Genomic DNA, 23,637 nt, shown 5'->3' with positions numbered 1-23,637 from the left:
GCACACCTAATCCTTGACATTAGATATATTTTATTTTGAACTTAGGTTTGGTTAATGTTATTTGCATACATGGAGTAACAGTGATAAATTCATGTGAAGCATGGTTCACTGTGTTGTATTAATCAAATGAAAATAAAAACAAGGAATGTGATAAATCTACTGCTGGTATCAATAGGAACCTTGTGCAGAGGCTAAGTAGTCAATAAGGAACAAATTACGAAACACTTCAATACCCATGCATAGCAGCTGGGTATTAAATCATCATTCTTGTATAATGTGGTGAAATATGAATGATGCAGATATTTACCATCAATAAATTTCAACTAATGATACCGTTGTTCAATAACATCATCACAAGCCAGTTTAAATTTGGACTATTGAACTAATTTCAATAAAAAGTATTTCATTAAACTGTTAAGTTGCTTTCCTATAATCCATAACCTTATAGTAGTCTTGTCTGAATATTAATAAAACTGTAATAATTTCTTCAGTATATGTGTTTCGTAGCTGCTCTAATGATATATTAGTAGACACAGCATTCTAAGTCTAATAACATTTGTATCTATTAAGTAAGAGTGTGACTGGAGACTTTGTGTCAGTACCTGTAGCCCAACAGCAGCCAGTATCAAGGAGCCACTAGAGCTGCTCCTGTGATGTAGTGGCTAGTGTTGTTGGCTATTATCATGGAGGTTCCAGTTTTGATTCCTGGTAACTACCTCAGATTTTTCTGGTATGGAAATGTATGTATGGAGCAGGATGTGCACAACCTCATAAGCCCAAATGAGAAGCTGTTGGATACAAATATAATGAAATTGCCATGTGGTCCACAAAGTGGCATCAAATGGCTTGCAACATACTGGGAGTCATAGGATTCATCATCCTCAATCCCCCCAATTTTCCCCTGCCTGTATTCGCTTTCACTTTAGGTCTTCAAATTTGTAGTTGCAATTGGTGATAGTGAAAAAAGTGAAATTGTAATTTTTTTTAGGTCATCCAAGACAGTGCAAGTTGATAATGTGGATTATAACAGCAAGCTTGTAATCCGTCCTGTACACCGTGGTGATTCTGGTGAATATACAATAACAGCCACAAATACATCTGGAAAGGATTCGGTGACTGTGAATGTGACTGTCACTGACAAACCAACTGCTCCAGAAGGACCACTTCAGGTAAGAGCTCCCCAAAATGGATATCAATACTGTATTTTTGTACATGGTTCAGTTATGATACAAAATATATGTTTTTACAATGAATGAAGCAGATTAGATTAGATTAGATTAATACTTGTTCCATAGATCATGAATACGACACTTCATAATGATGTGGAATGTGTCAGGTTAATAAAAGATGTCTGTACAAGATATTACATTACACAAAATATTGCATGACACTAATGTTTAAGTTGTTGTTGTAGTTTTTTTTCCTCCCTTAATTTATATCTAAAAAATCAGCCAATGTTTAGGAGCTGTCATCTAGAAATTCTTTTAATTTATTTTTAAAAGTTAGTTGGCTATCTCTCAGGCTTTTGATGCTGTTTGGTAGGTGACCAAAGACTTTTGTGGCAGCATAATTTACCCCTTTCTGTGCCAAAGTCAGATTTAACCCTGCATAGTGAAGATCATCCTTTCTCCTGGTGTTATAGCTATGCACACTGCTATTACTTTTGAACTGGGTTGGATTATTAACAACAAATTTCATAAGTGAATATATATACTGTGAGGATCCCTAGATCCTTAAATAGATGTCTGCAGGATGACCGTGGGTGGGCTCCAGCAATTATTCTGATTACACGTTTTTGAGCAATGAATACTTTTCTACTCAACAATATATGATGCCATACGAAAGCAGTGAATGAAAGTAGGCATAGTTAGCTAATTTACTGAGATTCTTATCACCAAAATTTGCAATAACTCTAATAGCATACGTAGCTGAACTCAGACGTTTCAGCAGACCATCAATGTGTTGCTTCCAGTTTAACCTCTCATCAATGGACACACCTAAAAATTTTGAAAATTCTACCTTTGCTACAGACTTCTGTTCAAAGTCTATATTTATTACTGGAGTTGTGCCATTTACTGTATGGAACTGTATATACTGTGTTTTATCAAAATTTAAAGAGAGTCTGTTTGCTGAGAACCACTTAATAATTTTGTGAAAAACATCATTTACAATCACACCACTTAGTTCTTGGTTTTTGGATGAAATGAATACTGCACTTCTGTTGACTCCAACAACTAAAAACTAATGATACTAAGTTGTCATTGGCAAGTAAATCTTTGACACTTTATCATTAGTGCTAATTTAAAAATCTCTTACATGCTCTCCACATGTTGTTACCTGGGAATACACTAATACAACTGTAATACCCAACTTCTTGTTTTTGTGCCTGTCTGCTGTCCAGTGTTATGTCTTGATGTTTTTTCTCAGGTCATCTTTGGTTCCACCAGGTTTTTCCATCATCCAGTTAATTCCTTTTTTACACTTTAGGTATCTGATGTCCACAAGGAAGGATGTAAACTCAAATGGAAGCGACCAAAGGATGATGGAGGTACTCCAATCGAGTATTACCAAGTTGAAAAGATGGATCCAGAGACAGGCTGTTGGGTACCTTGTGGAAGATCCAATGAACCAGGTTAATATAACTGATTAGTGTTTGTGAATGTCTAGTCTCATGAGTAAATGTTATACTAAGATATATGGGAAAATGGGGAAAATGTGTTAAATATGCTACCATTGACTTAGTTATAAAAATTTTACTTAAGCTTCTTCAGTTGTGATGTTACAGTCCCTTCTCCTTCAAGCTATCCAAATTCACAGGATTTCGCTGTCATTGTTGGTCTCTTTTTAGAAAACATGAGATAACATTATTTGAAGTTGTTTTCATAAATTTATTGTGATATAGACTTGGGGATAAGATGCTAAAAATTGGCATCTGAGAAACCATATTTGTATGGTAAATAGTATGAGGTATTTGTGAGGGAGGAAGACAGCTACTGGCTATTAGCTAAGTTTTGAATTTTACATTATTGAAAAAGATGTATCATTGTCAGATGTTTATACTCCATGAATTATCTAGTCTTCATAATGAAGGATGGTTGTCTTGTTCCATGGTATTGTTAAATTTATCATATTCAGTATTATATTTACACTCATGAGTAATTATATTATCATTTAATTGCTATGGTGAAGAAAAAGTGCTTCTGCCAGGGAGGTGAATGGAATTGTCTGACCTGTCACTTGATGGGGAAGTCATCAGGCCTTGTACTGTCTGACAGCATGGTAATCAAAGCGTGTAACATCAGTGCATTCGATCATATCCCAATTGCAGCTGGTGGCACATGGAATGCTTCACATCTGAGATCATTCAGGCACTGGACTTTCAAAGGGGTACCTGAAGATCATGGATTAAGGGAAAGCATCATCACTGGAATCAATTGCTATGGATGTTGATGGCAAGGGCTGCCATTGACTATTTCAGATTGTAACACTATACAGATTAGATATGACACACTGCAGCAAATCATCCACCAGTTAAAGCTGCAAAACAATGATTATTCAGCAGCCATGCTATACATGATGACCCCCTCATTAGAGGGGTGCATGATCCAATGCCACACACAAGTTGATGTACTCACCGGACATCACATGGTACTGAAATTAGCATCGTCTTAGTAACATTGCCATTGGATCCTCAGAGTAAGGGAAAAGATCAAGTGGACTGATGAGTCACTATATATGCTGATATACACCATTGGCAGGATAAAAGCATATTGAAGACCTCTCATGTGAAAGCTATGTACGTGAGATGGATTTATACCTCTTACGTGTCTGCTGTTGTCTCTCATTCGAAGAAAATACAACAATATACTATACGATCACATGTATTGATTTGTTTGCCTTTGAGACACCACAATACAGATCGTCGCTCTGTCACTGCTGAATTGTATCAGAATGGTTCAAGGAGTACTGTACAGACATTAGGCTGCCATCACTCATGAGTAATTATGTTATCATTTAATTGCTGTAGTAACGAAAAAGTGCTTCTGCCAGGGAGGTGAATGGAATAGTTTGGGCTGTCGCTTGATGGGGAAGTCACTTATGTTATTGTTTAATTGCTATTCCTATTGAGGATATTTGGGATATCATAAATGAGCTGTGAGCAATTAGTCCTTGGCTCTGGACAGTGATTGAGTACTAGCAGCAACTGCCTTGCGGTCGTTAATCCCTGTATTCGTCATAATACTCCCTACTCATCCAGGATTATTTGGTGCTAAGAGGTCAAGTTTGCTTTTGCAACCATTTATGCTTTGAGTGTGCTCGTGATCTTAATTGTGCAAAATAATTTTCTGAGAAAGCATTCAGTACAATTTCAGATGACATTTTATGCCTGCCGCCGGCTTTAAATGTATAATTTTTCCAGCATATCGAGGGTTTATTGAAGTCACCACTGACTATAATTGTATGAGTATATATGTATAATTGAATTGAGATTCAAGTTTTCCTTGAACAGTTCAGAAAATATATTTTCAGAGTCGGAGGGTTGGTAAAACGATCCAATTAATAGTTTAGTCCGATTGTCAAGTGTAGCGTCTACACATACTATTTTGCAGGAACTATCTATCTCAATTTCACTACAAGGTAAACTACTTCTGACAGCAATCCACCACCAGCTGTATTTAATCTATCCTTTCTGAACACTGTTAGATCCTTTGAAAAAATTTTCACTGACCTTATTTCCAGCTTTAGCCAGCTTTCTGTACCTATAACTATTTGAGCTTCAACGCTTTCTATTAGCACTTGGAGCTCTGATTCTTTTTCATCACAGCTACAACAATTTACAACTATAAGACCGATCATTTTTACAACTACATTAATGTGTTTTAGCTGCCCTCTTTTAGACGGATAAGCTTTCTGTGGTTTCCCGAGACCCTCTAACCTAAAGGACTTCCCAGTCCCTTCCAGACAGCCCCCACTACCTGTGTAGCCACTTCCTGTGTGTAGTGGACTCCTGACCTATTAAGTGGAACCCGGAAACCCACCACCTGGTGCCACTAAAGGAATCTGCAGCCTACACGGTCACAGAACAGCTTGTGCCTCTGATTCAGACCCTCCACTTGGCTCTGCACTAAACGACCACAGTCTGTTCTATTGATGATGCGCAGACGGTGAGCTCCACCTTAATCTCGCAAGCAAGACTGGCAGTCTTCACCATTTCAGCTAGCTGCTCAAAACCAGAGAGAATCTCCTCCGATCCAAAGTGACACACATCATTGTTACCAACATGAGCCACCACCTGCAGTTGGCTGTACCCTGTACTCTTCATGGCACCTGGAAGCACCCTTTCCACATCTAGAATGACTCCCCCCGGTATGCACATGGACTGCACACTGGCTTCCTTCACCTCCTTGGCAGCCATGTTCCTAAGGGGCTGCATTACATGCCTAATGTTGGATCTCCCAACTACCAGCAAACCCACCCTCTGTGAATGCCCAGACCTTGTGGACTGAGAATCTTCCTCTGGAACAGGGTAGATGACTGTATCCAGCTTAGAGACTTCGTCAGCTGCATATAACACTTGAAACTTGTTCATCAAAGGAACCAGGGAGGCCATACAATCAGCCCCTTGGAAAGTCTTTCGCTGCCTGCCAGACTTTGGAATGATCTCCCACTTGACCACAGGTAAGAGGTCCACCTCAGTGCAGGCAGTAGCCTGGGCAGCCACAGCAGTGCACCAATTTGGGGACACATGGGATGTGCTCAGCATCCCTTGCATCCCTGTGACCAACCCCCCACAGTGGTGCCTCTTGACAACAGCCTCAAGCTGTCTGATGGTAGCTAACATGGCCTGGATCTGTGAGCAAAGGGTCACCAACTCGGCTCGCATCTGTATACAGCAATCTCAGTTCCTTTCCATTACTGAAGTCACTTCTGTTTGAAGCTCGTAAAAATATTTGACAAACAAATGGTGTACTTGGCTTATTAGCAGCAGGAATTTGAGGTGCTCCTCACTGACGGTCTAACTAACACTAAGCTACACTAACTGAAACAAACAGTAGCCTGTACGATACGAGGGTCAATAACAATGGTGGTATTGTATGCTACATTATTATTAAAAGAAAAAGTTGTGCCTAGTAAGCACTCGAACATGCAAGAAATTACAAAAATAAACTAGTAACTACACAGGTATCTGTAAATAAGTCACTTTTGTTGGAAGCTCATAAAAATATATAACAAACGAATGGTGTACTTGCCTTTTTAGGCAGGAACTCGAGGTGCTCTCTCACTGACCATCTATCCAACACTGAGCTACACTAACTAAAACAAACAAAAGCCTGTATGATACAAGGTTCGATACAAGGGTCAATAACAACAACGGTACTGTATGCTACACTGTTATTAGAATAAAAGGTTGCGCCTGGTAAGCACTCAAACACACAAAAAATTACAATAATAAACTAGTAACTACACATTCATCTGTAAATAAGTCGCTTCTGTTGGAAGCTCATAAAAATATATAACAAACGAATGGTGTACTTGCCTTATTAGCAGCAGGAACTCAAGGTGCTCTCTCACTGACGGTCTATCCAACATTCATTACAAAAATGAAAAAAAGAAGCTTAGCAGTACCAATGATGTGCACATTTACAGTTCACTTCAACGGAGTATCACACCAGAAACAGTTGATTAATTCTGAAACATTTGGTACATGAGAGAACATGACGAAACAAAGGAGCATATAGTATATGTACTAACACTTGTAAGAATTTACAAGAGTTAGGTTGACATCAAGCAAGGGGTGGGCTGTGGTGAAGGGTGGGTGAGGGGTGTAGATTTAAAATTCCTTTGGGAGCAGTGACCCCATTATAATTATATCCTATAAAAGTGGATGATTGGTGCTCCACAAAATTGGAGAAGGACAATACCAATCACTACCTAGTGTTGGCTGGATAAAGGGCACTAGACAGGAATGATGAAATTTTTACTCATTGATGGACTAAATTCTTACTCAAGAAGAATTAGAAACCCTATTTGTCTGATGTTCAGCAATACTAAAAAATCTAATCCCATATACAATAGTGAAAACCTACCTGGAATGATTTGGATTGTCGAATAGGAAAGTTAATTTTTGTCTTTTGTTTGTTAGCAATACAGCTAGATTTTCAGTTTGAGTGAAGTTATGGCTGCTTCAGAGATAATGGTCAAATGTTACTTTCTTTTATTTTATATATATTAATGCTATATGCTGTATCTGTGAAATAATTATTATGTTGATATAAGTTGATCTAAATACCATTAGCAAACTAAAACTTGTGATTAAAATTCTTACTTCAAAGGACAAGGACTACAACCTCTTCAAAACCTCACAAGCATTATAATTCATCGTTATTACTATTCACAATTGATTTTAAAATTGTCATTTTACATTTGTAGCTATGGAGGTTACTGGATTAACACCTGGGAAAGAATATAAATTCCGTGTAGCTGCTGTGAATTCAGAAGGTGAATCAGAACCATTGGTAGCTACAGAGACCATTGTGGCTAAAAATCCGTTTGGTAAGTATTTGCATTAATACTAGCTCGTTGAAAATATATTGTTATTTTTAATTAATCATAACAGCCTTCATATTTTTCCAATGATTAAGTTTATTGCCTTTATACTCTTAATTTTTCTCAAAATGAAAGGAGCTAAAAAGACACTAACATATGTGAGAGTTGCAACACTGAGAAATACACTTGTGTTAAGATGCATAATAAAACCCATATGATCATACTATCACATATCTATTTCTTTTAAAGCTGGTTCATTCACTCAGTTAGCTGTATCATTGATCTTTGTGGTCATCCAAGAAAAGCATTGCTGGCTCTACATGTACACCACATCTCTGAAATTTTAATCACTTTATCACTGGTATTTTGTTCTCTATTCACTCCTAGTTTGGTTTCATTTTGCCTGTATATTTTTTTATTTTTTTATTTCTTTTTTTTTTTATTTTTCAGTATTGATTAACACTATTTTTTAAGTTGTTGATATAAAGTGTTAAATTTAATTCTCTGTTCCTATTTGTTCATGATTATATAGCTTCTGGATTATTTACAAGTAGGTTTGTCATATTAAACTGAGGTAATTTGTTCCAGTAAGCTGTATTCAGTATTTTCCTCTATATGCTGTATTATGCCACCTGTTTAAATGGAATCAGAATGTTTAGCTTGATAGTATTACAGAAACTTCAAAGAAACATGCACCATCACAAACAAGGTTTTATATGGTTAAAGTGGTGAAGGCTGCCTTTCTTTTAAATAACTGAAAATAGGACTCACACTAACTTCAGTAGAAATTTACTTTGGCTACTGACAATCAGTTTTTTGTTATTATTATTATTATTATTATTATTATTAGATTTATTTGGCCTTGCATCATTATGTTTAATAGTATGGTACAAGTCACCTGATGAAGAAGCAATGGAGAAATGTTTGTACATAAAACACACGTCTCTGGTAGATGTGTAGATTAATCATATTACATATGTTATTATCTCCCAGCAGCACAATAATGTGTGTGCCATCTCCCTCTCCCTCCTTGCCTTGGAATGGGAATATTGATTTGCTATTTAGGAGCCGTGGAATGTTTATTAAATAGATCATTACATAGAAAGCTTTAAGTGATATGATCTTCACAATAAAAATAAAGTAAATAGGTACTAAGAGACTTACAACAGGAAAATTATCCTAACACAGTCTTTTGTAGGTGGTGTTTTCCCTCTTGCATTTGCATAGGCAAGAAGTCTACAACACATTGCATCCTGCAAAAATGGCATATCATCATTAAGGATATTCCTGAAGTTCTTCTGTTACTTCACAAGACTGCCACAAATCCATGAAATGTTACCCTATGTTCTCCAACAGTCTTGCCAGGTTGTTGCAGGACATGAGAACAGGAAATATGAATTTCCATATGCTTTCATTGAGTATGTATATGATTCAAGTGACACAGAAAACTAATCTTCATACAAACTATTTGAATTCTAGTTTTTAAAATTGCAGTTCCAGGGCACCTACAACCACTACCATGATGTGTTAAACTGACAAGAGAAATAAATAGGAAACTATATGTGTTTTTCAAGATAACTGCTTTCCTGTCTTTCTAAAATAAGGTGGAGAGTCATAGATTAATGCCCTATTGTCATTTAAGTTCACTAGAAACAAAGTCAAGCTCAGTTGTAGAATAACGTAGCAGGCTATTGACCAATGTTTTGACAGAATCATCTTGGCCAAAATGTGGAGAAGCCTCCAGCAATACATTAATCATATCATTTCCTATCTGTCTGTGTTTTCACTTGTATTGAGATGAATGAGAGCTCTGTCTAGTCTTACAGACCAGATTACATGTAAAATTACTTAGATAACACTCCTCTCATAATGAAGATAACTACAGTTTGTGTATACGGAAGTCAGATATGGAAGAGAAATAAGTACAAATACACATTTTATCTAGTTTTGTTGCATGCATTCAGCACCCTCACTATGACTGACGTCATTCTGTTTACATCATGAAGAAAAGTTCCCTTGTAACCACGTGTTTTTGTAGAGAAAACTTTTAAATGATAAACATTTCACTCATATCTTTGGGTGTTTTCTGTCTTTTTCTACAGTGAATTAAACTTGGAAAAGAATATCTGTGTTAATCTATCACATGTACATCACAGAATTCTACAAAAGTAATGCTTCAGTGGCACTAAAATTGTTATTTCACTTATTTACTCACTTCCTCTTTGTTGTTTTACAGATGAACCTGGAAAACCTGGTGATCTAAAAGCTACAGACTGGGACAAAGACCATGTTGATCTGAAATGGACACCACCAAAGGATGATGGAGGCTCACCTATCACTGGCTATGTTGTAGAGAAGAAAGACAAGTATGGACAGTGGGAGAAAGCTCTGGAGGTTCCAGCAGGACAGACAACTGCCACTGTGCCTGACCTAATTGAGGGACAGCCGTATGAGTTCAGGGTTCGCGCTGTAAATGCTGCTGGGCCAGGTGAACCCAGTGATGCCACACCAACAATTATTGCCAAGCCACGTAATCTTGCTCCAAAAATAGATCGAACAAATCTGATAGAAGTAAGAATCAAAGCAGGTCAAAACTTTGGATTTGATGTCAAAGTTAGTGGAGAACCTCCGCCAACAACAAAATGGCTGTTACAAGGAAAAGAAGTGAAACCATCAGACAGAATTAAAGTTCAGCATGCAGAATATAATACAAAAATTAATGTGAGAATGGCGACAAGAGCTGAGTCAGGAAAGTATAAAATTGTGGCAGAGAACATTAATGGGCGTGATGAAGCAGAAGTAAACGTAATTGTTTTAGGTAAGTTCAGATAAAAGTAAGGATCATCAAAATGTTCATACTATGTTTAATTAGTGGGATGTGAAGTAATTTAAAAATTTCATGCTATGTATAATGGGTATTTTGGCAAACAGAAACAATGAAATAAATGGGAAAACTTAATAATAAATTCTGTCGACTTTATAGCATTTTTGCTATGCCAGTGTACACTTCAAAGTCACAGCTAAAAGACAGTAAACAGATTTTACTATGAAGTTTTGTATCCTAATAGTTTAATTTTATGTGATAATGTTGAATGTTTGTAGACAAATGAAATAACAGAACTAGGGCACACATTCCTGCTTACCATCTCCTTAATAGCAGTAATACCAAAAATCTTTTAAGTATCATGCATAACAGTAATGACCAAGATGCAACACATATTTTATGAGCTATTCGCATATAATTTTCACCTTCTTGGATACTCCAATGATCACAGCAGATTTGTGTGTTGGGTCTGTGTCCATTATAAGAGTTCATGCAGGTTATGTTGCTGTGTGACAAACATTAGTAGGGCAGGAGGGTAGGGGGAGGATTGGCAGAATATATATACAAAAAAGTTTTATTTAATTTAAAAATAAAACCAGTAACCTTATGACAAACTTCTTTGTTCCTAATAACATGGGTCACATAGAAGCGTTTGTTGTCACTTGTCACTCAGCAGTATTGTGATTGAATATTGTTGATGTGATATTTACTTGTATTTTAGACAAACCAAGCCCACCTGGTGGTCCACTGAAGGTGTCCGACATTCATGCAGAGGGTTGCAAGTTAGCCTGGAACCCACCAGCAGATGATGGTGGTCAGCCTGTTGAAAAATATGTTGTTGAAAAGATGGACGAAGCTTCAGGTAAAGTATTAACAATTACAAATATTTTGTATATAAATTGTGAAGTATGCACCATGCAGTGTGGCTTACATGGTACTTTAACTTGTATGAGGGGCAGTCAAATGAAAGCAAGACGTATTGAAAAAAGTAAGGGAACTGGTTATTATCCCAGAAGTAATTGCCATAACTGTTAACAGATTATCCCACTGTGAGACAAGACAGTCTACGCCTTCATGGAAAACCCTTTTGGTTGCCGGCAGAACCATGATTGTACCCAGGTGAGCACCTCTGTGTCCAAAGCAAATTGATGGCAGTGAATGTCTTTCTTCAGGACTCCAAAATATGGGAAGAGGTCAGGATTGTGTGGAGGATGTGTAAGGGCTTCCCAGCAAAACTACTGCAGTATAGTTGAAACAACCTTGGAAGCTAGTGGACGGGCCCGTGTGTTGCCAAAGTTGTTTTAAATATGCTGCAGAAGTCCTTACATATCCTCCATACAGTCCTGATTTCCCCTCTTGCAGTTTCCCTATTTTTGAGCCCTAAAGAAATACATTCATTGCCATCGATTTGCTTTGGACAAAGATGTGTGCACCTGGGTACAATCGTGGTTCCATAGGCAGCCACAAACATTTTTCCTTGAAGGCACTGACTGTCTTGTCTCACAGTGAGTTCATGTGTTAGCAAATGTGGCAATTACCTTTAAAATAATAAACAGTTTTCTTACTTTTTTCCACGTGTCTTGTTCTCAGTTGACTGCCCTTGTACTCCATTAATGTGCAAGCTTCTGTAGACCACATTACTACTTCCCAGAACTCACTTCATTTCAAACATTTATGTTTGTAATTCGAACCTTGCTTGCTATGTTTGTTTGTTATGGACATGTTTTACAAAGGACTTGCATTTGGGAAGACAAAGGTTCAAATTCTCATTTAGCCATCCAGATTTAGGTTTTCCATAATTTCTCTAAACTGACTATGGCAAATGGTATGATAGTTCCTTTGTAAAGGAGCATGACTGATTCCCTTCCCCATCTTTTTCTTATCTGAGATTGTCATTGGGACATTAAACACTTATCCTCCTGCTTTTTTCTCATTGAAATAGGCAGGTTCAGATATTTGTTGGCATAATTATAGTCTCTCCATTATGATCCTCTGGCCAAGTTGACCCCAAACTTTGAAATGGCATGCGTCATCGAAGTAACTACACTGTCAGTTGGGTAAGTAATGCATTCAACATGCAAGTTGCTGAAGTGGCGTCAACTCAAAAGACTTGCACCGTGCCTGGTCTACCTGACAGGAGGCCCTAGCCACACGACATTTCAATTTCCAGTAAGCAATGCAAGTAATCTTAACTAGTTACAGATGCATTAACGTTGGAAGAATATAATGTACTTATTCATGGATTTCCCCAAGATGCTGCTGTGGTTCCTATATTCTTGGTGTTATCTTATTAAATAAAATTATTAACGTACTTGATCACTATATAATGGATGTAGCATAAATGAAAATTTTGGTTAAAATGATAGTTTGGTCAGTACTTTAAAAAGATTACATGAATTTGCCCTGATTTTAATCCACTTGAGCTAAATTTCTGAGTGTCTATATGTAAACCTAAAAGAAACTAGTATATTTTAAACTATTTTACTGCCTTTATCAACTTTGCATTTGGAATTCCAGGAAGGTGGGTACCTGCAGGAGAAACAGAGGGTCCTCAGACATCTCTAGAGGTTGATGGGCTCATTCCAGGACACAAATATAAATTCAGAGTCCGTGCTGTCAACAAGCAAGGAAAATCAGAGCCATTAACAACAGCACAAGCAATTGAGGCAAAGAATCCATTTGGTTAGTTATCTACCATTGTTCTGCTGTATTAAATTGTTTTTCAGTTTCATTAATGTCATTTTGTTGAAAGTAAAAATTATGCATAGAATTCAAAGATGCTGCAGTCATAGTTCAGTTTTCAAAGTACAGGACTATTGCAGAGATAAATTACTGCACTGCAAAGTTTTGGGTTCAACATTTGCAATAATTTGCATTTTTTATGAATGTTCATACAATCCATGCACAGGATGAGTGTGCAATGTTTTATAATGTAGGTCTGTGAATTTTTCATTTAGTGTAGCACCATTTTTGAATATGAAGAGGTCAGTAATTATTATATTTCATACACACAGCTAAAATCGTGCTTTACCACTAATTTGCGAGTAAATCTGATAATTGGGTTTCATGGTACCTAAACATTTTTGTGTTTGTGTTTTACAGATGAACCAAGTCAGCCAGGAACTCCAGAAATTACGGATTATGATAAAGATTTTGTTGAACTGAAATGGTCAAAGCCAGAAAAAGATGGAGGGTCACCCATTACTGGCTACATAATTGAAAAGAAGGACAAATATAGGTAAAGTGCTTTCTATAACTTTTGCTGTTGTCGCTAATAAAATTGCATGTATATAAACTGGATTAGTGTGTCAAATACAGTACATTGAAACAACTGAATTTTTTATGAAGTTGCTATACAAAACATGAAATTATGCATGCACCCAACTGAGATTGCTACATGGATCTCTAAAGATTGAGATTACATTTTTTTATGGTGTGTTAACAATGTTAGTTTTGTATGTACAGCTAATGTAAGCCACCTGACAGGACTTCATATGGACATTAAAACATAATTTTGGATGTTATCTGAGAATCAAGGAGTTACCAATCTTGGCAGATTATCATCACAATCACTATTTTCACTTATGCCTCTCTATTAGATACCATGAATACATGTGAGGCTTAGCACAGAACACTGGACTACAGTACAGTAATTTCTGTCTAAATTTAGAACTGCTTTAAATATTATTTCTTATGATTTTCATAAATAAAAATATGAAAGTTACCATAGGCTAACATTCTGAGACCTTTGTCATCATTATCAGCAAACACTTAAGGAACAGAAACTGTTAAATCTAAGCATTAGAAAAAATTCTTGCCACAACTTACTATGCATGTGACCTATAGAATATGAGAGAATCGAATTAACTGCACACACACACACACACACACACACACACACACACACACACACACACACACACACATACATATCTGTCCATCAGTAGTAAAGGAATACTACGACCCACATTTAATTGTAACCTCTTTGTAGATACTTTATTATAGTTCACTAAAACTGAGAACAGTGTCAGATTTTTACCATTTTGCCTCAGCCAGCTCTGTTAAATATTCCATGCAAACTATTTAAAGTTTTCTATCAGTTTCACACACTTCCTCATTAGCTAAAAATTCTTACTGCAAGAAAACAACAATTTTTTTTGGCATCCAAGACACTGTTGCAAAAACTATAATGATGCAATATTTTTCTGTTATAGTCCAAACTGGGAGAAATGTGCTGAGGTGGAAGGTGATGTTACAACAGGCAAGGTTCCAGATCTTATTGAGGGCAACCAATATGAATTTAGAATTCGTGCAGTTAACAAAGCAGGGCCTAGTGAACCTAGTGCACCAACAAAACCACATACAGCACGACCAAAGAACTGTAAGTGCGTTATTAAATACAACAAATTAGTGAACTTTTTTTTAGATCAAAGGTCGGAATTCAGAACTAATGCTCTTATATTTTTATAATCTGCGTATTATAGTACGTATCGTAAAGTGGCTGCAATTGATGTGATCAGTTAGCTATTTCTGTCTGTTAATTTGCTTATTATTCTTATTTCCATCCATTAACTCTTCTTTGTTTCCCACATATTAGTAAAGTGAAATGCTTACAATAGGAATTTGTGTGTTCATGTTTACCACCATATGAATTAGTCATGAAGTAACCTGTTCTGTACAATCTGTGAATATTTATTTTCAATGGTAAAATATTCTGCAGGATCAATATGTGAATGTTTATTTACAATGCTGAAATATTGTTTTCTTGTGATTTGAGATACATGAACAAGGGAAGAGGGTGGAAGATGCAGCATCGTACAATTAAGAGACAGTGATATGAGAATAGCCTGTGATAAAATAATTTGTGGAAAGATGACACACTTGCTGCAATGTTATTGGCAAAGTTTTGATGTCCCACCCTGCCACCTTCTTGTGAAATTTGAGGAATTTGTCTAATGAAAACATTTTCACATGAAAATGTGAAGAAATGCTGACGACTTTTCTCAGTGGCTTGAAAGAAGAAGAAATAGTAGAAGTAGAAGACGAGTAAAGGTGTAGCAAACTTCATACATGTGGAGAAAAAAAAAAACACACTGCCTGCCCAACACAGCTCTCCAGTGCCACACCTATCACCACAAGCAACTGATACCTGATAGTTGATGTTTTTGGGATACCATTGGAAGAGGCTTTGATCAAAATGAAACCTCTGGTACAGCAAATTGTACACAAACATGAATGCAAATATGTGAACCTGCACAAGAAGCTTAAGACCCGCACTAGTACTGAAGTCTATGTTACAATTTTGGTTAATTGCTAATGAGCAAAATAATGTATTAAGTTTACCTGAGTATGCCTAATAACTATAGGATGGCCATGAAGATGTTAATGCATAAACAACTACTGTGCTTCACACATACTTTGACACTGACAAAGCTGCTGAAATTGTTCCTTAATAGCTTCTCCTTTTTTATGGAACCAAAGAATGTATGACAGAAACTGGAAGGGCTTGGTATCACCACACACAATTTGGCACAAGGATGGGCATGCTACCACTACTGTTGCTTTTGGTTGCACTAGACAAACTGGAAGACCATAAGGAGATCATACTGGGGATTTATATTTTTACTGGCCAAGTGACTCTAAAAAAATTCCAAGCTGAACAGAACGCAACAAAATGCTCAGGTTGCAAGCTATCAGGCACTTAGCACAACATTGTACCAGGCTGAAGCATTCTGTAAAATGCACTGCTAGTCATCACAAGTGTGCCAATTGCCACCAGGTGCATGAATTTAGTTACAAAAAATGTGAACCCTTCAAGAACATTTCCCAGTAGCAGTCGCATCATTGTGCCATGTTGATGCATTCTGTGAAATGCACTGACAGTCATCACAAGTGTGCTAACTACCACCAGGTGCACAACTTCAGTTACAAAAAATGTGAATCCTTCAAGAACATTTCCAAGTAACAGTGCACTCAGTCATTGAAAGCAACTAAATCTGGAACTGATATGAGCTATGGTGCTGCAGCTTCTCCAGACACTAAGGAGTCACATGTATGGATGAGTCTAATCTGACACAAGACCTACCAATAGCTACCCACCAACAGGCAGTGTGACATATGCTCTTCACAGACAAGCAAAAAAAAACAACAAATCAACTGGCATCTCAGATGATGCCTTGAGTGGTAGAGTCAGCCAACAATTATCTCATAGTTTTAGTTCCAAAAGACTGATGCCACATTGGTCAGCAATTTGATACCCACACTGATCCAATTTGGAGGAACTCTGAGACAAAACAACACACTGCAAAATACAATCAAACAGTTTACCTTGGACCTCTTGCAACAACAAGTTACAGCTGCATTATAGACAGCTGTGGAGGCTATACACAGAACACCAGCATAGCTGCCAGATGGGTTGATGATCTGCATGTGGAAAGCAAACAGTGTTCATATTGAATATGGGGCAAACAGTTTCTCCACAGTGACATTATTGATGTGTGCCTGGTGTGTGAGGCATACTTAAGATCAGGCAGCAAGATGCTAGCTGTAAATTATAACTGTTATTGCACTGACCCACTTACTGCACAACATGGCAAAGCAGTCTATGTTCACACATTTCTGTCACCACCACATTCATCTCATTGCACTACAGAGGTGGAACCATTAAGTGTCACTGTGAGGACATCCTAAAAGTGAATTACATATGTTGGCATATATCATCCATCTGTTGTCCTACTCAAACCGGTTGACTTCTCTAATTAAATGGCCTCAATTGAAAGAAGTTCATTGGTAGTGATTTCAGTGCAAAACATGGAGATTAGAATTCCAAAATGGCAAACACAAGTGGCAGTTGCCTACTCAGGGCTGCTAAGGGGCACAACACTATAGCACTTTAATTTTAGACCCAGCCATCCATTCAACAGAGAGATGCCTGATGAAATTGATGTTACTATCATAACAAGGTTACCACAGCACGTCTATCCAATAATGCCTAATGCCCTCTCTTCTGATTACATGCCAATGATTTTCAGAGTCCACTTGAATCACATACCACAACTAAATTTCCATATCGACCTGCAGGATTCTAACTGGAAAGCATACAGAGCCACAGTTGGGAAAGGGCTGCAATCCACACCACAACAACTAAATTTTAGGGCATAACTCAGACTAAATAAATTGAAGAAAAAATCTGGATAGTTGCAGACTTTAATAAAATCAGGGCACACAGCACACCCTGCAATTATTCCACACACTACACATTTTAAAACTCCTTGGTGACTGTTTAGTTTATGTACTTCTATAACGGATTAATTTCTTGCACTCATCTTACCTGGTTGTGGAACTATTATGAAAAGTATCAACTTTTTGGTTGTAATTTTTATCAACAAATGTAGTCTCCACTATCATAAACAGAGTAGTATTCCACAGTAAAGTGCTTTAAAGCACAGAATTTTATATTACTGGCATAGACAGTTTTTTCCATGCCATGTGTTTTAATGTTACCTTCAGAGAAGTAACAGCTTAATCCACTTATGTGTTACTTGCTTCTACCATATCATATTTCCCTCTTTTGCCACTTCTGTTTGTAGTGTGCCTCTTATGCCTGTATGTTAACAGAGTCATCTCAGTGAGAGCATCGCTAGTTAGTATGATCAGTTATTCACAATATTACTACAATTTTATTTTTGTCTTTCTTTGCCCAAGGTTTACAGGTATCAATATTTGATACAACATGAAAATAATGTTTTTAGATAATTCTTTTTTGTTATATTTAAGTATTTCAATGCCATATGCCATTGGGGAAATTTTTGCAATGTTTCATAGTGCATTGATTGCAATGTTTTAAAGATGAGGACACTATTTACAGAGTGTCTCTTTTGCCTGAAGACATTGCATTACCTATACAAAATCGATTCATTGTGTGAATAGAAACCAATTGGATTTTGAATAATAGCTACAGAAGGGTGATGAATGGCTTACATTATATTTTATATGGCAAAAAGCTTTTGTCTTTTTTTTAAATGCATAATGACATATATATATATATATATATATATATATATATATATATATATATATATATATATATATGTGTGTGTGTGTGTGTGTGTGTGTGTGTGTGTGTGTGTGTTGTGTGTGTGCGCGCACATAAACACATGTATACATGTTTATTTATGCTTAAGTTATTTATAGTATTATATCAAGAATCAGTTATTTTTCTTAAGGATGTATTCATATTTGTTTTCTTAGACACAGTTTATAGTACCAAGCTTTTTTCTTTTCCAGTGGCTCCACATATTGACAGAAATGCTTTGCTGGATATTAAAGTACGGGCTGGACAGAACTTTGAATTTGATGTGCCAGTTATTGGCGAACCACCACCAAACAAACAGTGGTCTCTCAAAGGGGATGCAGTGATTAACACTGATAGAATCAAAGTTGTCAATGAAGATTACAACACAAAACTTCGAGTGACTGATGCAAAAAGGGCAGATAGTGGCACATATACAATTACTGCAAAGAACATCAATGGTGTGGATACTGCAACAGTTAATGTTACAGTGCTTGGTTAGTTTTACCCTTTTTTGCTTCATTGTGCAAAATTAAGCTCTGAACAATAGAGTTACAAAATATATTTTAAAAAAATTTGCAGATGTTCCAACACCACCTGAAGGGCCCTTGAAACCAGACAATGTAACAAAATCATCTTGCTCATTGTTTTGGAGACCTCCAAAGGATGATGGTGGTTCTGAAATAACACATTATGCAGTGGAAAAACTTGATACTGAAAATATGCGTTGGGTGCCTGTAGGTGAATGTAATGGAACTTCAATGAGGTAATTGTATTTAATATAACTTTTATTGTGACAGTATTTGCTTTTCGTTCCATAATAAGATAGTTATAAGATTATGGTTACATATAAACCTTCAGAAAATAGAAAATGTCATATTTGTTAATATATCGTGTATTCAACTGTGACATTGTGCTTTGTTAACACATTTGAATGTGGCATGGAAAGAAACAACCTGTAAACTTTTGTACATGCATGTTGACTACCAGTTTTCTTCAAATCATGAAGCAAACCACTGGTTCAACTTCCTCATCTAATTAATTTATGATAATCAATAATACATTGCTGCAGGTTCTGGAATTCAGTCCATGAGATTGACGCATGATGAAGTGATCTAGAAGTATGCACCATTCCTTTAACTCTCCTCATATTCACAAGTATATTAGGTATTAATATGATAGCATTTGGTAATGAATACTTATGTGCATTATCATACAAAACTCTGATTCATTTCTTTCAGTCATAAGTGAATTAATTCAGTCTTCCCTCTCCCTCACAAAAGACCCTCATGTTACTGCAGCAACTTTCAAGTGGAGTTTTGTGATGAAGAGGGATTTGGTAACATTCCCTAACACAGGAATACCCCACCTGTCCAAAAAGTTTCGCCACTGGATTAATAAAAATCTAGGCTAAAGTTAATATGGTGGTTTTAATGCTCCAGGTGTTCTACCTCCACTTGAGTAGAATGCACAGAATATTCATAAAACCAATTGGAACTGTCAGAAAAATACTACTTTGAGATGTTCAACTTGCTGATGACACTGAATGTAAGTCATATCATTAAAGTCTTGACTCTATATATAAATTTCTGGACTTTGTCGTTTTGTGGAAGGATCATATTTATAACACCAAGTCTCGTCACCTGTGATAATTTTGTAGGAAACGAATTGTCTGTGTTTGCATTTCAGCCAAGCTGCTGCATGTTTTCACATGTTGTCATTTTTGGTTGGGAATCGAGGTGTGCAGAACAAAGTTTGCCACATTGTTCTCTTTTTCAAAACATTCTGGCGGATGTCTTGGACACTTCATTTATAGCTGTTGCTCCAGTGTGTTTTGTGACACAACAACATTGACAACTACAGTCACACAGCCACTATTTAAAACTGCCTCCTCGCATCTGAGTGATCAATCGTACACCTATTGTTTACAATTGTTAGTTCAAGCTGCAAACATAGTTATGGCACTCTCAGAACTTTTTGGATTGATGGTGTATATAAGACAAGATACTGTAAGCAACCTCCTTCACATACGAGGTACTTATTTCAGAATTCTTCCACTGTGTCTTTGGTATTTAGTTTGTGTGGTCATACTATTTTATTTCTCTTCAGATGGTCAGTTTCATCTGGTTGTTGTGAGAGGCTCTAATAATTTATCTCTGATGCTGTATGGGAACAATATGAACACTTCTTATCTATTAATGTGTATTATACTACTAGTTTTAATTTCACGGAATGTTGAATTTCTGCAAGTTTTCTTGTATTGTGCTACAAGTCTTTCCAAGTGTCATTCGATAGCACACAACAATACAATTTGCAATGGATCTCAGAGACCGACTGATTTTATGCATTAAGTTATTTCTTTTTACTGTAAGTAGGAACAGTGCTATCATATTTCTCTGAGGACCTGAGTTTGTGTTTGCTTATGGTGATGTCTTCACATTGAGGTATACACAGTAAGTTCTATATCTTGGGAAGTCTTCAATCCAGTCACATACCTGATCATATATTTGTTGTGCTTATATTTTATTTCCCAAACACCACAGCAAAACTTCTTTTCTGGAAATTTTGTTTCCAGACTCTGTTTTGAAACCTACAAAGGAGCTATGTCGTCTCAAGAAAATAGTATTTGTTACTTATGATCTAGACTGTTTATGGGGATAGATATACAGCCAATGGCTCAAGTAGAATGCTTAGTCCTTGCTGAAAAGTCTCTAAACTGTCATTCATAAACATTGTCCTTCACTTAAGAGTCTTGCAGATTCAAACACATATAATTAGAATAAAGGAATTGAGAGCACTCAATGAAGCCTTTAAATATTAAGGCACAGTACTTGCCCTGTTAGGGACATAAGGAAGTAGCAACAGCTCAGAAAGGAATGAGAGTAAGGAGAGCATTTAGTTTTAACAGTATTCATACAGAATTTATTGAAAATTTATCTAAATTCTTGACCATTTGCATTATTTACAAGCATTTTACAAACTAAAAACATACCACGCAAGTTTAAAAGGTTGGAAAATGGTTGGTGAAGTGACATACATAAAAATTATTATTCTCAGTGAACCCATTGGTAAATAAAGTAGTTCGATAGATATATGTTCTTGTTTCTACATCTGTATTTTATGAAAAACGTAATCATTGAACATGCATTAGACAACATTGTCCACAAATGAACATACAAATGAATGATTGCTATAGCTAGAGCTATACAGAAACTGCTCAAACAGCAGAAAACACCAGTCATATTTATTGATCCAGTAGCCTCATTAGATCTGGTTTGGAGACAAACAGTAGTGTTGAAACTATTCACCACTTGGCTCAAAACAAAACAAAAATGTAATTGAGATTAGGTGGATTTAAATAAATTAATTTCATGTGAAAAAATAATGTAGTCGAGGCTCACAACTGGCACTTAATAATGCTGTCACATGTTTTCTCATAATGTCTCCTCTGATCAGTATATGTGTAGCACTAATGCCACAGACCAAAGCAAATGTTTTTGGGTATGTTCAAACTGAAAATTTTTTGTGAGCTTATACTCAATTTAGAACTGGAAAGCCATTCCACTGAGTTGATGAACTGTGTGGGGAAATATTGCTCTAGAGTTGGGACCAACATCATCCATGCAAGATATCTTGACTTCCAGCTCTATAAAACTAGATGTCATAACCACAACAATTACATGTACTAATTACCTGCAACCACCCACACTGAACTTCTGCTCCTGTAATTAAAAGTGCTCATATTTGTGAAATAAGGAAGCTGTCTAGCTGTATCACCTACCTGCTCATCATGACATTAGTGTCAGCTGGAAAAATCTTTATAATGTTAATCCCTTAATTAAAATGAAAGAAATGCAGAGCAACACTGGAGAGTACATGGCATGTTAAAACTGTAAACTGACAATAGATAACTGGCTTGCAACCTTCTCATAATACCAACTGTGATTCTGAAGAAAACCTGTCCATCAGTTAATTCACATAAGAACAATTTGATGATTTGTCACCATTCCAGTGGAGTTTCTCATGGGAAAAAAAGGCTGAATTTTTTGATAATCTGGACATTGATCCATGAACTACTACTATGAGCTGTAACAGTATTTCATCCACACACACTAATAAATGAATAAATAAAATATGGATTTATGGTCTACACCTGTTCCTGGGGAAAAAATGGTTGTGAGGCATTGTGTGAGTGTATCCTTTATTTTCAGTGCTCTCTAAGATACAGCGATTTGTAACTTCAGTGTTGAATTGGTGCAGGGTATAGTAATATAATCAGTAGTTACTTGTGTGTTGTTAGTTTCCCTTTAAATTCATGTTTATAAATGTAATGCATTTTGCAGAATGAGGCAGCTGCTGTGTTACTAATGAGAACTAGTGCCTACATCTACAATTAACAACAAAGCATATCAACAAAAAACCAGTTAACATCGCAAATTTCACTTTTTTTATTTATTCAATGACTAGTTCATGTCAGGATCCATTTGCAAATCATCACACCAAGTAGATCTTGACCCAAAACTAGTCATCGAGTAAATAAAAAAAAGTGAAATTTGCAACTTTGGCTGGATTTTCATTGTACTGATTAAGAGAAGTTGCTGACCTGCAATTATTCCAGCATACTGGAAGTTCATAGACAAAGCATATGTCTGAATTATAATATCTAAAATCTTTCTGTGTCTCACTGACAAATATAAATCTAATCTATGCATTTAAAAACCATAGATTTGTAACACATGCCTCCATTGAAATCTAAGTTATGATCCACATAATAAATGTTATTACATCTGGCATGTATTTATATTTTTTTGCATGATCAGATGGCTTAAAGTTCCTTTGGTCTGATGAGAGTGTGTTCTTATCTGCTTCATACATGTACTAAGTATTTGATAGGTGACTTTTTGAAAGATCATTATTATTTGCAGTTATTTTAAGTATTCATTAGTTAGTGTATGTAAATATCTTACACTTCCCTGTTTCTGATGGCATTTTATGAATGACAGCTTAACCTCTTCCACTTTCAAATCTTAAACTTTTAGGGTTGATCATCTGATAGAAGGGCATGACTATAATTTCCGGGTTCGTGCAGTTAATAAGCAAGGAGAATCTCAACCATTGACTGGAACTCAGACTATAACTGCAAAAGATCCTTTCTCCAAGCCTGACAAACCTGGAACACCAGAACTAGTTGGTG

At 36.4% G+C, this 23,637-nt stretch overlaps 1 protein-coding gene across 12 annotated transcripts in view; it reads left to right on the top strand.

The window, feature by feature from the left end:
* The window catches only part of LOC124555505 (twitchin), a 367,233-nt gene that overhangs the window by 237,275 nt on the left and 106,321 nt on the right, over positions 1-23,637 (top strand). For all 12 annotated transcript variants that reach the window (XM_047129451.1, XM_047129441.1, XM_047129452.1 and 9 more), the window contains 11 exons: positions 989-1,169; positions 2,488-2,632; positions 7,432-7,554; positions 9,785-10,366; positions 11,094-11,234; positions 12,890-13,054; positions 13,475-13,610; positions 14,587-14,753; positions 18,659-18,940; positions 19,026-19,209; positions 23,483-23,634. In XM_047129451.1, the coding sequence (XP_046985407.1) occupies positions 989-1,169; positions 2,488-2,632; positions 7,432-7,554; positions 9,785-10,366; positions 11,094-11,234; positions 12,890-13,054; positions 13,475-13,610; positions 14,587-14,753; positions 18,659-18,940; positions 19,026-19,209; positions 23,483-23,634 (2,258 nt within the window). The remainder of the gene's footprint in view (positions 1-988; positions 1,170-2,487; positions 2,633-7,431; positions 7,555-9,784; positions 10,367-11,093; positions 11,235-12,889; positions 13,055-13,474; positions 13,611-14,586; positions 14,754-18,658; positions 18,941-19,025; positions 19,210-23,482; positions 23,635-23,637) is intronic.

The sequence above is a fragment of the Schistocerca americana genome, chromosome X, assembly GCF_021461395.2.
Source record: "Schistocerca americana isolate TAMUIC-IGC-003095 chromosome X, iqSchAmer2.1, whole genome shotgun sequence".
Lineage (NCBI taxonomy): Eukaryota > Metazoa > Arthropoda > Insecta > Orthoptera > Acrididae > Schistocerca > Schistocerca americana.
This window is presented reverse-complemented; position numbering and strand designations above follow the sequence as displayed.